Source organism: Petaurus breviceps, unplaced genomic scaffold, assembly GCF_028583685.1.
Source record: "Petaurus breviceps papuanus isolate PSGF00001 unplaced genomic scaffold, PetGlider_PUasm1.0 214, whole genome shotgun sequence".
Lineage (NCBI taxonomy): Eukaryota > Metazoa > Chordata > Mammalia > Diprotodontia > Petauridae > Petaurus > Petaurus breviceps.
In genome coordinates this window covers 9,772,769-9,787,768 of record NW_027185863.1, presented here as the reverse complement: position 1 = coordinate 9,787,768, position 15,000 = coordinate 9,772,769, and the positions used below count along the sequence as shown (strand labels likewise).

The following is a 15,000-nucleotide window of genomic DNA, read 5'->3' as shown; positions in this document are numbered from 1 at the left end:
GCTTTTGTCCTAAATCCTTATTAGCCTTTTGAGCTACTATCTCAGTTTATTAATATTGTACTTATAGTCTTCCAGACTTTCTAGTCATATTCCATATCTCCCATCCAGTATGTGTGCAATTGATTTTTTGAATCCAAGTACAGTGTTTTGCATTTATTCCAACTAAATGTAATCTTGTTAGCTAAAGTGCATTATTCTACCTTGCTCAGATTTTTTGGGGGGATCCCAATTCTGTAATTTGTATTAGCTAATACATTTCTCTTAGCTTTGTGTTATCCATAAATTTGATAAGCCTATCACATGTCTTGATATGTCTTAATCTCAGTGTTATATCAGGGAATTATATACAACTCATTAGTACTGGAAAAAATCTTGACACTCTTAGGCACTTTTAAAGGTGAGGGGTTGGGACCAGGTGACCTCTAAAGTTTCTTCTAGTTCAAATACTACCCTTTTGTGAAAATGAGTGTACATTCCCTAAGAACAATAGCATTTAAAGCTGGAAAAAAATTTATAGTGCATATAATTCAACCCATTCATTTTAATCCTGAGGAAAATAAGGCCCATTTTTATCTTCTGTAAGCCTCTCTATTCTTATTTGGTCATGAGCTATTCCCCTATCTATAAATCTAACAAGCAGATTCCCCTCTTGTCCCTCTAATTTATTTATGATGTCAACCCTGATGTCTAAGGTATATATCCACTTGGAGCCTATCTTGTTTTTCTCTTTCTTCTTTTTTAAATGGGGGTGAGAAGTGGAAAGGAGGAAAAATGGATTTTGCTTAACTAGATTTCTTTTTAAAAATTAAACAAACAAAAAAATAAAATGAGCCCTAGAAACCTTATGTGATTTTCCCAAGGTCTATCAATCATGTTCAAAAAGTGATACAATCTGAAGTTCAGGACTTTGCTTTTCTTATCTGTAAAACTGATAGTAAAACATCTGTCCTTACCTCAAAGAAATATGGCCAGATACAATAGTAACAAATAATTTAAAAAATAACTGTGTGCTTGGTATCTGTTCCCTGGTATTCTTAAAGCTATTTTGTTTAAACTACGCCAGGCAAATTCTGATCAACTCAGGGCTTGTTAATGCTAATGATAGCCATGTCAGTAAGCCTAGACTTAGGCAAATCAATACAACTCATTTTGCTGCCTTCTATTTACTTTATTTCTAAAATTAATAGGCCAAGGAGATCTGACTCAACTGCTGTTGAACTTGAGACCTTGAAAGAATGAATCTGGCCTGGGAGGGGAATGTAAGAGCTGACACTCCCTTATTCCTCAGATGCCTCCCCTGTGACCACCTGTGAAGAACAAAAGCTGAGGGAAGGTAGCCAAGAACTTTCATAATTTGACATCCCTAGGTTCTCATGCTCCTGCTGCTGCTTCTTTTTCCTCCTTTTTTTGGTATAGAAATTAAACCCATACTCATGAGGATCTTAGTCATTTATCTAAGCTCCGTTAGAGATAAGGAAAAAACAAGGTAGAGGGTCCATTGCCCCCAAAACAAGTAGGGAGTGGGGAAGGGGAGAAAGGGGCTCTTTGAAAAATGATCACTTCAAATTTCCTCATCAAGATTATTTCTAGGGAAATTTTGACATGAGTAACTTCCCAACACACTCCCAAATTTCAGTCCAATAAAGCTGATTTCTCTTTTGAAAAGAGAAAGAAAATTTCTTTTCATGTTAAGTGACTTTTACCCTAAAAGCTAAGCCTGAAAAAAAGAAAGGAGTGAGGACCAACTCATATGATTAGGAATGTAGGTCTTCTTTTCGAAATAGTGAAATAGCTTTCACCTTTTCCTTTTCCCTTTCCCTTTCCTTCTCCTTTTGCCAACCTTAGTTAATATTACCCACTGGCAGATGGAGGGTAAGTGTCTACCTAACACAAGTCTCAGCCTCTAGGACATACTGTATAACTCATTAATAGTCAGTGATTAATGATGGTACTTACCGGGTGAACGAGATATTTATCTTTAAAAGGAATGCCTCCCACTGTTAGGTTCAGCTGATACAGTCCTCGGTACAACTGAAAGAGTTCCCCAGAGACTGCTATTTTCATAACAGCATCACTGTTAACCTTGATCACAATATTTCTCTCCACCTCCTCAACGGAAATCTGTGGGAGAACAAAGGATGAGAATTTTCCTTCAGAGAGGGGCAACTGAACTCCAGAGGAGAAGAGAGAAGCTCAATTCTATTATGACTCAAAACTTCAGCTGCTCTGACCCCTCTATGTTAGGGAAAATAAGTTCATAAGGAACAATATGCATTTTTGCCATGAGCCAGGTCAATGTTTTGAGAAATTCAGAAAAGCTGGTGCTGTCAAGTGAAAAGAACCAGCGGGTCTGTCCAATGTTATGATGCATGCTTAATACAATGAGACAAGATTTACAACATAAACTTTCAGGCCACCAAAAGGTCCATTTTTTAGATCCTGGATGCATCTAAAGAACAAACAGACTGATGTCTAAATGTCAAAGGCATCAGACAAAGGTTAGGAGACACAAATATATTTGCAATGTGGTTTTTCTCTCTTTTAAGATCTCAGGCAGAACTTGACTTTCGTGTATAACAAACATCCTTTGGAGCAACTAAGAGTGAGATCTGCTTTCCCTTCTCCCCTCTGGGTGGACAGAATGTTCTTTATCCTTTCTGGCTCTCTGAAGCTACAATACATGACCCAGGAATTAGAAGACACACGTACACAAACCAATCCAAGGTTTTATTTTGGTAAATCCACCTGGGGCTAGTCCTCAGTGTTAAGTAAAGGATAAGCTCTGCCAAGTCATAGGAAACTATGTGCCCAGACATGGCCTGTGTGGATTTCATCTAAGGATCAGCCTAGATAAGTTCTGAGGTCATTATCACCAGGTTGTCCAGACAATAATGATTTTGAAGTATGTACCTTCATACTTATATTGAGCTTAAATACAGTGAATAAATACAATAAAATAGAAATATAATAGAAATTAAGTATAATATTAAATACAATATTTATTAAATACAATAGAAATTCAGAGTTAAAGGAGCTGGTTTATATCTCTGCCACCTATTCCCTATGCAACTTCGATTAAGTCATTTAATTTAACCTCTTACAAGTGAAAGGTTGGGAACAGGTGACCTCAAATGTTATCCTTTTGTGAAAATGAGTGTGCATTCCCTGAGAACAAACCCACTGCTGCTGGGGAAGGCAGCCTAGTCTTTTGCTGAATAGCATGGGAGATCAATCTGGGCAAGTTCAGTTTTCTGTGGACAACCTATATTCATAGGGCAGCTCAGTAGCACAGTGGACAGTGCCAAGCCTGGAGTCAGAAAGACTTTAGTGTCTGGCTTCAGACACTTCTAGTTATGTCGAGTTAGTGCTGGCTGAGGGAGTCATCTACCCCTCTTTGCCTAAGTTTCCTCATCTATAAAATGGGCTGGAGGAGGAAATAGCAAACCACTCCAGGATCTTTGCCAAGAAAACCCCAAATGAGGTCATGAAGAGTTGGACACAACTGAAAACGATTGAACAACAAGAAATTGTTGAGAAGTTTTTCCATATATCAAGCCTAAATTTCTCCCTTGGCAACTTCCTCCCATTGCTTCTAATTCTGCCCTCTAGGGCTAAACAGAGCAAGCTGAATCTCTTTTACACATGACAGCCATTCAAATTGGTGAATAGAGCTATTATGTCTTTCCTTCCCACTCCCCCTTCTCTCTTCCCCCATTCTTCTATGAGGCCCAAAAAGGTTAAGTGCCAAGACCTGGACCCAAGTCCTCTGATTACAAGTCTAGGCTTCGTCCGATTCTACCATGCTAGACACTAGAATCTTGGATGCATTTGGGACTTATCCCTTGTCAAGGCCTTAGATTTTGCAAGGTTTCATTTTATTAAAAAAAAAATTATAAAATTAAATTAATGATGACAATAATAGCAGCATATCCATAGCATCAAGAATTGGCAGGGGCCTTAAAGACCCTGTACTTTAGCACCTTGTATAACGGATAAGAAAACTGCGGCCCCTGGAGGTTAAGTGGTCTGCCCAATGTTACACAGCTGGTGAGGGGCCCAACTGGAATGAGATGAGATGTATCAAATTAGGCGTTATAGCTGAGATAACTAGATTTAAAACCACAGCCCACTCTGGATAGTGATAGTGACTCTGCTATTGCCTTAACTATCGCTCCAAAAAGCGATTTTGATGCACTTCTGTAGTATAAACTGCAGTTTTGGAAAGTGCCCATAGCAAAGCCCATACCATGAGGATCATAGGATTGATGGATATAGATTACACTGAAGAGGTGGGGAGCCTGTGGCCTCAAGGCCACATGTGGTCTGGAGTTGGATTCAACCAAAGGGATGCACTTGAGGACATAGAGGGCCATGTGTGCTGTTGAGGCTGCAGGTTCCTCACCCATGGATTAGAGTGGATCCATATGGGGTTGTGACCCAAAGTTTAGGAAGTACTGGGGGGGTCGGGGAGGAGGGGCGGCTAGGTGGCACAGTGAATAGAGCACCGGCCCTGGAGTCAGGAGGACCTGAGTTCAAATCCAGCCTCAGACACTTAATTTACTAGCTGTGTGACCTTGGGCAAGTCACTTAACCCCAACTGCCCTCTAAAAAAAAAGAAATGCTTAGTTTAAGGGGCGGCTAGGTGGCCCAGTGAATAGAGCACAGGCCCTGGAGTTAGGAGGACCTGAGTTCAAGTCTGACCTCAGACACTTAACACAAAAATTAGCTGTGTGACCTTAGGCAAATCACTTAACCCCAACTGTCCTCCAAAAAGCAAAAAAAAAAAAAAAAAGTATTCAAGGGGTCATGAGTGTTAAAAATTTAAGAAGACCCAGATTAGACAGTGTGTTTGGTAACTTTGTCTCCCTCCCTCAGTTACAAAAAGCCATTTCTAGAGACAAAGACCTAATAGAAAACGGGAGCAGATTCCCAAATATTTGACCTGTTCTTGGACATTCTTTGTCCTGAGATTCACCAAAGAGATCAAGTCAATTCCAAGGCTAATAGAGTGATTCAGATTCATCCTAGGAAAGGTGCTGAAATATAATTCAGTATCAAACCCCAAGGACTACTCCAAAGAGGTCTCCAGGTCAAGATCCCACATCATTTGCCCATTTAGAGGTCCCAGAAGAGCAGGTGTGACCACCTGACCTCTAGAGTTGGGGATCATAGAATTAGAGCTGGAGGAGCCCCCCCTGTCTTATCCTATCTAACCCTACCTATCCTGTCCTATCTCATTTCTCCTGTGCTATCTAATTCTATCTATCTTGTCTCATCCTCCTTACTCTATCCCATCTTAGCCCATCTGTCCAATCCTATTCTATCTATCCTGTCATCTCCTATTTATACAATTGTATTCCATCCCATCCCCTCATTTCATAGTGGAGAAAACTGAAACTTAGGTTTGTGTGTAAGGTGATATGGATCTGTTTTGTTTTTTAAGATACAAGTTCCAGGATCATGGCCCATAAACAGCCCCACTGTGCTTGTGCATCATTAAACAGCCATAGATAATATAAACATTTGAGCTTAACCTGTAAACATCACACTACACCTGCTCTGTGCTGACACATCATGATATAACCAAAGTTAATGTGAACTTATGAGTCTGCTATTGGCATGATGCCTTCCTTGTCTGCCTCTCTTTAAATCAAATGAGCACTGGTCAGTAAGCATGGATTTGTGGAATGAGGAAGGTGGAATGCTGGGAGACTGTAGGGGTGGATCAGTGTTTTCCCCCCACCTTGTCTCAACCTGCCGCCATTGAGAATGAAGTAATACGACCCCCCCATCTATGGCCTTTACTGTCATCATTCTTTTTTTTTAAGCAATCAGGATTAAGTAACTTGCTCAAGGTTACACGGCCAGTTATTTCTGGGTGTGGTGCTAAGTATCTGAGCCCGGATTTGATCCCCAGGTCATCCCAACACTGGAGCCAGTGCTCTTACTCTCTGAGCCACCTGGCCACCCCTAAGCAATTGGGGTTAAGTAACTTGCTCAAGGTTACACGGCCAGGTGTTTCTGGGTGGGTGCTAAGTGTCTGAGCCCGGGATTCAATTCCCAGGTCATCCCGACACTGGAGCTGGTGCTCTTACTCGCTGTGCTACCTGGCCACCCCTACTGTCACCATTCTGAAGTCTGCCTGGATCCAGAGTGAACAGGAGCTGAGAAGCTCCTGTCTAACAAGGCTAGATTTGTCAGTCAATCAGGAAGCATTTATTAAGCACTCACTATATTGCTAGGCCCTCTGCCAAGTGCTGGGGTACAAAGACAAAATATAAAACTAACCCCTCTGCAAAGAGGTTATGTTCTAATGGCAAAGACAAGGTTTACATTTACAAGTATACATAAAATACAAAGTAGTTTTCGGAGGAGGCGCACTATTGGCTGGGAGGGAGGCGCCAGGAAAAGCCGCATGAAGAAGGTGACATTTAAGGGAGACGACTTGTACAAAGGCATGGAGGTGGGAGACAGAGCAGCCTGTGTAACAGAAAACACAACTGAATATTATGATAGGACAGTAAGAACAGATTGCAGAGAGTGAGCAAGGGGGTAAAGCGTAAAAAGCCTGCAAAGTAGAACGCAGCTATATTTTGAAAAGCTTTAAATGTGTTTATACTTGTATCCTGAAACCATGGGGAGTACTACTGGGGTTTGCAGAATAAGGCAGCAGGGTAGAGGCAACATGAATCAGACTTGCCCTTTTGGAAAATCATTTTGGCAGCTATGTAAAGGGCATAGTAGAGTGGGCAGACGATTGAAGAGAGGAAATGAAATAGGAAGTTTCAGGTGAGCAATAGTTCAGATCAAAACTGATGAGGATTTGGAGAGAACGTACATGAGGTATGTTATGGAGAAAGCAATGGCAAGATTGGGCAACTGATCCATTATGTGAGGTGAGGGAACCAGTGAGAATAACAATGAGGTTGCAAACCCAGGTGTCTCAAAGGATGGTAGTACCCTCGAAAGCAGTAGGGAAATTCTGAATATGGGTGGCTCTGTGAGGGTAGGGGGTGGAGTGAGGATAATGAATTCTGTTTTGGACATGTTGAGTTTGAGATGCCTGCAGAACATTCATTTTGAAATATTGAATGGGCAATTAGTGATATGGGATTAGAACTAAGGAGAGAAAGAGAAGAAATAGATAAATAGACCTGAAGGTCATGTGCATAGAGATAATCATTGAAATCATGTGAGCTAATGGGGAGAGAATAGAAAAGAAAGAAGAAAAGCAAAGGACAGAGTCTTGGGATTCACCCACAGTTAGTGGGTAGGACTTGGATGATGAATGTGCAAAGGAGATTGAGACATAACAATTGTACAGGCAGAAGGACCAGGAGAGAAGAGTGCCCTAAAGACCCTGAGAAGAGAAAGTATCTAGGGGAAGGGGCTGTTTGGCTGTGTCAAATGTGACAGGCAGGCCAAGGAGGGTGAGGACGGAGGTGAAGTCCTTAGATTTGGTGATTAGGAGATTATTGGCAACTTTGGTTGTATATTTTCAGTTGATCAATGAAATCAAAAGCCAAATTGCAGAGTGTCAAAAGGAGAATAAGAAAAGAAAAGGGAACATAGAACTCATATGGGTTTTAATGCACCATTCTCCCTTACATTATATAGTACTTTGGTCTTTCTAAACATAAAACTTCCAAACAGGAGCTGGGCTTGAAATCCAGTCCTTCTTAGCTAAATCCAGTGTTCTTTCCATTACACTAAGTAGGAAAAAGCACCCTTTACTGAGCAGTTTCTTCTGTCAATCATCATTTTACTTTATTATGGCCACAAACATCTACCCAATGAGTGCTGAAATACATATTATCTACATAAGGTTAGACAAATAAGAATTAGATCCAGGCCAAGATATTGCTGGCATTCCAGTCCATAAACACCCACAGCCTATTCCTTTTCTTTTCTTTTTTAAACCAATCTTGAATTAGCTGCTCCCCTACTTGCCAGAATAAGTAACTATTTGAGCCAGGTGAATGGAAAAAGGAATTCATTCATTCACTCTCTTATTAACAGTGATCCTCCCATGGGAAGGCAGGCTACTAACAAATGAATGTAAACTTGGAACTTAGATAACATTGAAGACTACTTAACACAGAAGAGTATCCTAAAGTGCTGAAGTTAACAGATGGGTGGGATTACTCAGTGCCTGACAGGCAGTTTTTAGCTTAGGAACCCAATTATGGATGCCCTTTCTATGGCAACACCCTCTGCTGTCTTGCCCCACTTCTGCCTGAGCCATTCTTTCTTATTCCCTAACCCCGTGGGTGTCTTCTGTGGCAGGACCCTTCTTCTGTTGTTGCTGGGTAACCTCTTCTCAAGGAGCACCCTCTCACCTCAATACTGCTCTGGCTTTCTCCCTTTCCTGCCACAGCAGTTTTACAGACAGCAGAACTTCCACTTAACCACCATCCCCTTACCTGACTCCCCTCTCTTCCTTAGTTAAAGTTCAGAGGGATTCAGAGTTCAGAGGGAAACTAGCTTATGGATCTGAAGGGAACTAGGGACTCTGGGCTAGCACAGTGATTAGCACTGCCTTAATAGCATTATGATGAAACCCACCCTGTGGGTGTAGAGGCAACTAGATGGTGCAGTGGACAAAGAGTCAGGTCTGGAGTCAAGAAGACCTGAGTTCAAATCCAGCCTCAGATACCTATTAGCTGTGTGACCCTAAGCAAGTTACTTAACCTCTATCTGCCTTGGTTTCCTCATCTGTACAATGGGGATAATAATAGCACCTACTTACTGACCTCTCAGGATTTTTGTGAGGGTCAAATGAGATGATAACATGCTTAACATGGCACATAGTAAGTGCTTTATAAATGTTAGCTATTATTATGTAGAACAGTAAAGCATGTTGCCAACTCAAACCTATATGTAAGAAGTGGCATATTAGACAGTATCAAGGACATGGGTCACTTCAAAAAGAAGTGTGCTGGGACTGATAGGTGGCACAGTGAATAGAGCACCAGCCTTGGAATCAGGAGGAGCTGAGTTCAAATGAGACCTCAGACACTTAACACAAAAACTAGCCATGTGACCTTGGGCAAGTCACTTAACCCCAATTGCCCTGTCTTTCCCCCCTCCAAAAAGACAAAAAAGAAGTGTGCCAGTCAGCTCTCAAAAATAAGAGATACAGCAATACAATGCTATAAGACAATTCCAAAAGACTCATGATGGAAGGGGTTATCCACATCCAGAGAAAGAACTGCAGAGTCTGAATGTAGATTGAAGCAAACTACTCCTTTCTCTCTTTTTTGCTTTGTTTTGTTCCTTCTTTCTCATTGTTCATTCTATTGGTTATAATTCTTTACAACTTGACTAATGGTTAATGTGAAGGTATCTGTGGTACCTGTATTGGATTGCATGCCACTATGGGAGGGAACTCAAGGAATTGTGGAACTGAATGTTGTAAACTAAAAGTCAATAAATAAATAAATGTATTTCTAAAAAAATAAAAAGAAGAAAATAAGAGATAGTCCAAGTGATATACTGGTAGCCCAAGATACTAAAGAATAAGAGACAGGCCTCTAGCATGTAAGGGCAGGTTCTCTACAAAAGATGGATGGGAAAACATGGATAAGAATCAGAGTCATAGATTTAGAACTGAAAGGGATCTTAGAAGACATTGGGGTCCAACGCTTTTAGTCTACAAATGAGGAAACCGAGGGAAAGAGGGATTATGATTTGCTTAGGATCATACAGCTTGTAAGTCTCTGAGGCTGGATTTGAGCTCAGATCTTTCTGACTTCAGACCTAGCACTCTACTTTGAGAAGTGTGTCAAGCAGTTTTACCCATCTCCTTTAGGTTTTAGTAAAAGAACTAAATGCAACACTTTCACTTTTAACGTATAGTCATTTGGTTTTTCTGAACCTGGAGGGTCTAAATCGACTGTCTTTGTCCTCCTGAATGGGATCTGGTTCCTCTAAACTGGCTCCCAAACACTCCCAAACAAAATAGTGAAACCAGTTTATTTGTGCTGGGGTGGTGGCAGCTGTGACTCAGCAGTGGGTGAGGATCCATCAGATCAGATACATTCTGTTACACTTTCCCAAGAGCTATCTGATCCCTGGTCCATCCCCAGGCTCCCCACTCTCGGTTACACTGATGCCTTTGGCCAAGGGACTGTGGATCGAACAGTGTTTCAGACACCTACAGAGCAGTAAAGCCCTCACTTTTCAGAAACTCCGGTTCCTCGAGAGTAATATAGTTCCTCGATGCCCTTCATTTTTATCTGCAACTTTGCTGAAACACACCCTTCCTGTTGCTTTGGTGATACTTGTTACTTTAAGAGGTCAGGAAGGGAATGAGACATTACTTGATGGGATGGAAATATTACCAAATGTCTACAATGTCTTTATGAATACAGTTCAGAGTGAAATTTTCCATATTACCTTATTTTTAAGGGTTAGGGGTAGGTTTCCCTTTTTTTTTTTTAAGAAAAAAAAAACTACTGTTAAAAAGGACACCACTTTGCAATGACCAAATTGACCCGTGTTTTCTTACAATTACAAGAATTCCTATCTCTTGCCAGGAAAGCTGTACCTAAGGAAATTTCATACTATCTACCTAGACTAAAAATCTCATGATGCAATTGAGAGGTAGCAGTCTAACTCCAGTGGGATCAAAAAACTTAACTTGTATTTGCATACACAAAAATAACCAGGAATATTTATATCTGTGCATGAATAAGTATTGAACCATGAATAGGTTTATTTCTGCTTTAAAAATATTTCTTCTTTCTTGTTATTCATTCCATTGGTTATAATTCTTCTTTACAACTTGACTAATGTTGGGGCAGCTAGGTGGCGTAGTGAATAAAGCACCAGCTCTGGAATCAGGAGGACCCGAGTTCAAATTCAGTCTCAGATACTTGACACACTTATTAGCTGTGTGACCTTGGGCAAGTCACTTAACCCCAATTGCCTTGCCTTCCCCTCTCAAAAAAAAAATTCCAAAACAACTTGACCAATGTTTAATGTGGAGGTATATATAGGATTGCATGCCACCATAGGGGTGGAGGGGGGACAAGAAAAAGGGGGAGAAAATCTGGAACTCAAAAACTTGTGGAACTGAATGTTGTAAACTAAAAGTAAATAAATTTAAAAGAAAAAAATTCATAATTAATGCATGTATGGAAGATGATACTGAAAAGTCACATTGTGAATGTCAAGCAATTCATTTATTAAGAAACTACTAAGTGTAAGGTACCTTACTAGGTATTTGAGATACTCATAGAAGACAAAATCCAGCCATTAAAGAGCTTACATTCTAGTGAGCTGATGCAACATGTAAAGAGATAAATGAACGCAAAATAATTTGAGGATGTATTGAGTGGGCACTACCAGCTAAGGGGATCAGAGGAGGCTGTTTATAGGAGGTGGCCCTGGGGTTGAGGCTTGAATGAAGCTAAGGATTCTAAGAGGCTAAGGTGAGGATATACGGTCCAGGTATGTTGAGGAAGAATGTGGGCAAGATTAAGGGGTTCTTTGTTTCTCACATGATTCTGTCCCACAATTGTGGGCACTTTAGAAATCTTGATACAGGGCAGATAGGTAGCACAGTGAATGGAGCACCAGCCCTGGAGTCAGGAGGACCTGAGTTCAAATCCAGCCTCAGACACTTAACACAAAAACCAGCCGTGTGACCTTGGGCAAGTCACTTAACCCCAATTGCCCTCCAAAAAGCAAAAAAAAAATCTCGATACATTTCCCTGGGGTGAGCTGCCGCAATGCCAAGCCACTAATTCCAAGAAACTAGCAATGACAATGACTCCACAGTGGCTGCTATGGGGAGGTGGTGCTTCCACCCACCATGAAGGGCAGCATTTTGGAGAACCTAACCAATGGCAAGCCAAACAAAGAGCATGTACTTACCGTTTGCCACACGCCATGGTTAATGATTGGTCCACTGCTGGTGACTCTCCCTATGCCGTTGTATTTCAGCTGCAGTTCCAATCTCCCAGCCCGCAGAGCCAACATGATCCATGTGTTGTCTTGACGGCCTCCGGCAAAGAAAATGATACCTTCAGGATCAAAGGTTCTAAAGTCGAATTCAGCCACAACTCTGATCATGAGGGTGTCAAGAAACAAATTAGAATTATGCAGAGGTCATAACTACTGAATGTTTGTTTCCTTCCTGACAGCTCAAATTCTCACATTTAGAATACAGTTCAGTGCTCACAATGGTACAAAAAAAAATTCATGACTAAATATAGACCTGGCTACTGCCTAAATAGCCCCTCAAGTGTTCTAAGAAACCCATGAAAGGTAGAACCCCTCAGCATAACAAGAATTTCTTTTTCATTTTGAGGGCAATAACTTGAGGGTCTGATGGTTTCACTAATTTTTGGGGAGGCTCCTACAATCAATGACCCTTTAACACAGTATCGCCACTTGCGTCTGGAATAAAGAGACAGATTAAAATATTCACTCATGGCATATCCTCACCTTGTGGGATGCAGCCTTTTGAAACGTAGCCTGATCACCGGGGCCCCATTGGACATTCGACCCAGATATAAAGATTTCACGCTTTTGGCCACATCAAAAGAAATACAAGGCAATATGTCCTGTCAAAAAGAAAGTCATTGTCAGTCACAGACAAAGGAAACCTACTGTTTTCAAAATTAGAGAATTAAGAGCTAGAAGGAATCCTTAGACTTAGTCCAAACACCTCCTTTTATGAATAAGGAAATTAAACCAGGAGAGATGACTTACATATAGCTAATGGGTGCACAACTGGGATCCCAGTTCTCCTGACTCTTAGGAGAATATAGTTCTCACTGTACTATGCCAGGAGAAGAATGGGGGTGGTAGGGATATTAAGCAAGGGCCACAAAGAAGTCTTTGCCAGATCAATAATGGGCTCTTGAGTCACTATTCACCAACAGAATGATAATTTGCAGCTTTGTAAGAAAATCAGGGAAAAAGTATTAATAATAATAATAATAAACTAACATTGATATAATGCTTACTATGCTAACTGCTTTATAATTAATATCTCAGTTTGATCCTCACAACCACCTTGGAGGTAGGTGGGTGATATTATCCCCATTTTACAGATGAGGAAACTGAGGCAGATAGAGGTTAAGTGACTTGCCCAGGGTCACACAGCTAAAAGTATCTGAAGCCAGATCTGACTCAAGCCCCAGCACTTTATGCTGTGCCACTGCAACCATCGCTGTGAGTCAGTCTGGTGTCCACTGCCTCCCCAACTTGGTTATAGATTGCAGAAATCATATGTTATCTTATAACTATAACTACAGTATCTTTTTTTAAAATGCAGTATCTTATAGCTATAGAAATCCACACAACTTGTTTGTTTCATCTGGAAGTATTTTGCTTTTTCATTTCTTCTTTCTTTTTTAAGGCGAAATGTAATTACTTGACCAGGCTTTACTCAGAGGCATCAGGTAAACAGCAAAAGCTGTGCATAAAGTCAGCCCATGGAGGTGTGTGATTGTCCAGCACTTAATTACATACATGTGTAACTGAAGCCTTCTCTAACAGACTAGCTTCCCGAATAAGAGTAACAGATTTAGGAGAAAATGCATATTCGCATGTGTCACACTTTTGGGTCCACAACTAACTGTACTGGTCAGTTGTTCAAGCTCATGGTTACCATGGTGATCCTGCAAATACAACCAAACATTATTATTAGTGCAGAAGCAGGTCTTATCCCAAGCTTCCATATATTTACAATGAATACAGGACCTACAGCCTTCGACAGAGGCAGAGGGATTGCAGACCATCTCTCTTGACATTTACAAGTAGAGTTAAGTATGCACTATAATTCAACTTAGGTAAAAAGTTTGGCCACTTGTTCGTTTTAAAGAAAAAAATTCTCGAGATGATGAACCCTTCTCATAAGGCCATTTGTGTATCTGGAGTTCAGGAGGTTGAGTCTGGGGTGAGCTTTTCATTGCATAAGTATTGAAGTGAAAGGTACCTCGCAAGTGTTCATGTCATGGGACAGTTTTACTCCCCCTCTGCCATCACAGTGACAAGCGTAACTCCCAGGAGAATTGACACAGGTCTGTTCACAGAGTTTTTCTTCACATTCATTCACATCTGCATGCCACAAAAGGGGAGGCAGGGAAGATAAAGAGGTATTGGCGCTTGTTGAAACAAAAGAGTCCCTAAAATGCAAGCTAAGCAACAAGGAGCTGGTCACGGGCATTGGGTAGTTAGTATGTCCTTATTCCTTCTTTTTAGCTTTTTATTTTAAAAGTGACAAAAGAAACTTATCCAAGGGTCCGTTTTTAAAAGAGAAAATTTGAGCAATTCACACATTGTGATTTACCCTACTTCAAGATTTACAATTAATTTGGAGATATATTTGTATCACGGGCATCTTGGGAAACCATATAATCAGAGCTTAGATGAGTGCTGGGAAAGAGGGTTACTATTGGAGGGGAGCCTCTTCAGTGGTAGGAAGGGGGAGGGATCCCCGATTTTCATTGTTGCCTTTTAAACCTTGCTTTTAATGCTGGTCCACAATTGTGAAAGAGAAAATATTGCCCAACTCTGTGTGTGTGTGTGTGTGTGTGTGTGTGTGTGTGTGTGTAAGGGAGGAGCAGTTAGGAATAATCATTGTTTCAACTCCTGGATAGTATAGTTGAGACTCAGCAAGAAGATACAATACCCATTCCATACTCAGTCAGTCATTCACCCCAAATAGAGTCTTGAATATTTAGAGATTCTTACCGGTTTATATTTGTCCATAGAACACACTGATACTTTCTACATATATGCACATGGAATAGGTGTGCCAGAGTGTGTTTTCATTAATACATGTCTGTATACATGTAATTGTTTTCATCTTTGAATGGAGTAATCAAAAAAGATCTGGAAAATATGAGTTTGGCTGGGGAAAGGGGGCAGAATTATGAATCCTGGAGGGTCTTTTCTCCCCCAATAGGAAATCTTTTGGTCCCAACCCCAACTCTCCATTCCCTTTTCCTAAGTTCATTTCTTACAGCTGCACAGTGTCTCAAA

The 15,000-nt window shown here is 40.8% G+C and overlaps 2 protein-coding genes across 2 annotated transcripts in view; one reads left to right on the top strand and one right to left on the bottom strand.

The window, feature by feature from the left end:
• Positions 1-15,000, bottom strand: part of GAS6 (growth arrest specific 6) — a 95,997-nt gene that overhangs the window by 12,934 nt on the left and 68,063 nt on the right. Inside the window, exons 8-11 of the mRNA XM_069094060.1 lie at positions 13,952-14,073; positions 12,454-12,572; positions 11,881-12,070; positions 1,957-2,121 (exon numbers count right to left, since the gene is read on the bottom strand). Coding sequence (XP_068950161.1) covers positions 1,957-2,121; positions 11,881-12,070; positions 12,454-12,572; positions 13,952-14,073 — 596 coding nt within the window. The remainder of the gene's footprint in view (positions 1-1,956; positions 2,122-11,880; positions 12,071-12,453; positions 12,573-13,951; positions 14,074-15,000) is intronic.
• TMEM255B (transmembrane protein 255B) overlaps positions 1-15,000 on the top strand; it is a 195,641-nt gene that overhangs the window by 162,186 nt on the left and 18,455 nt on the right. The window lies entirely within an intron of this gene.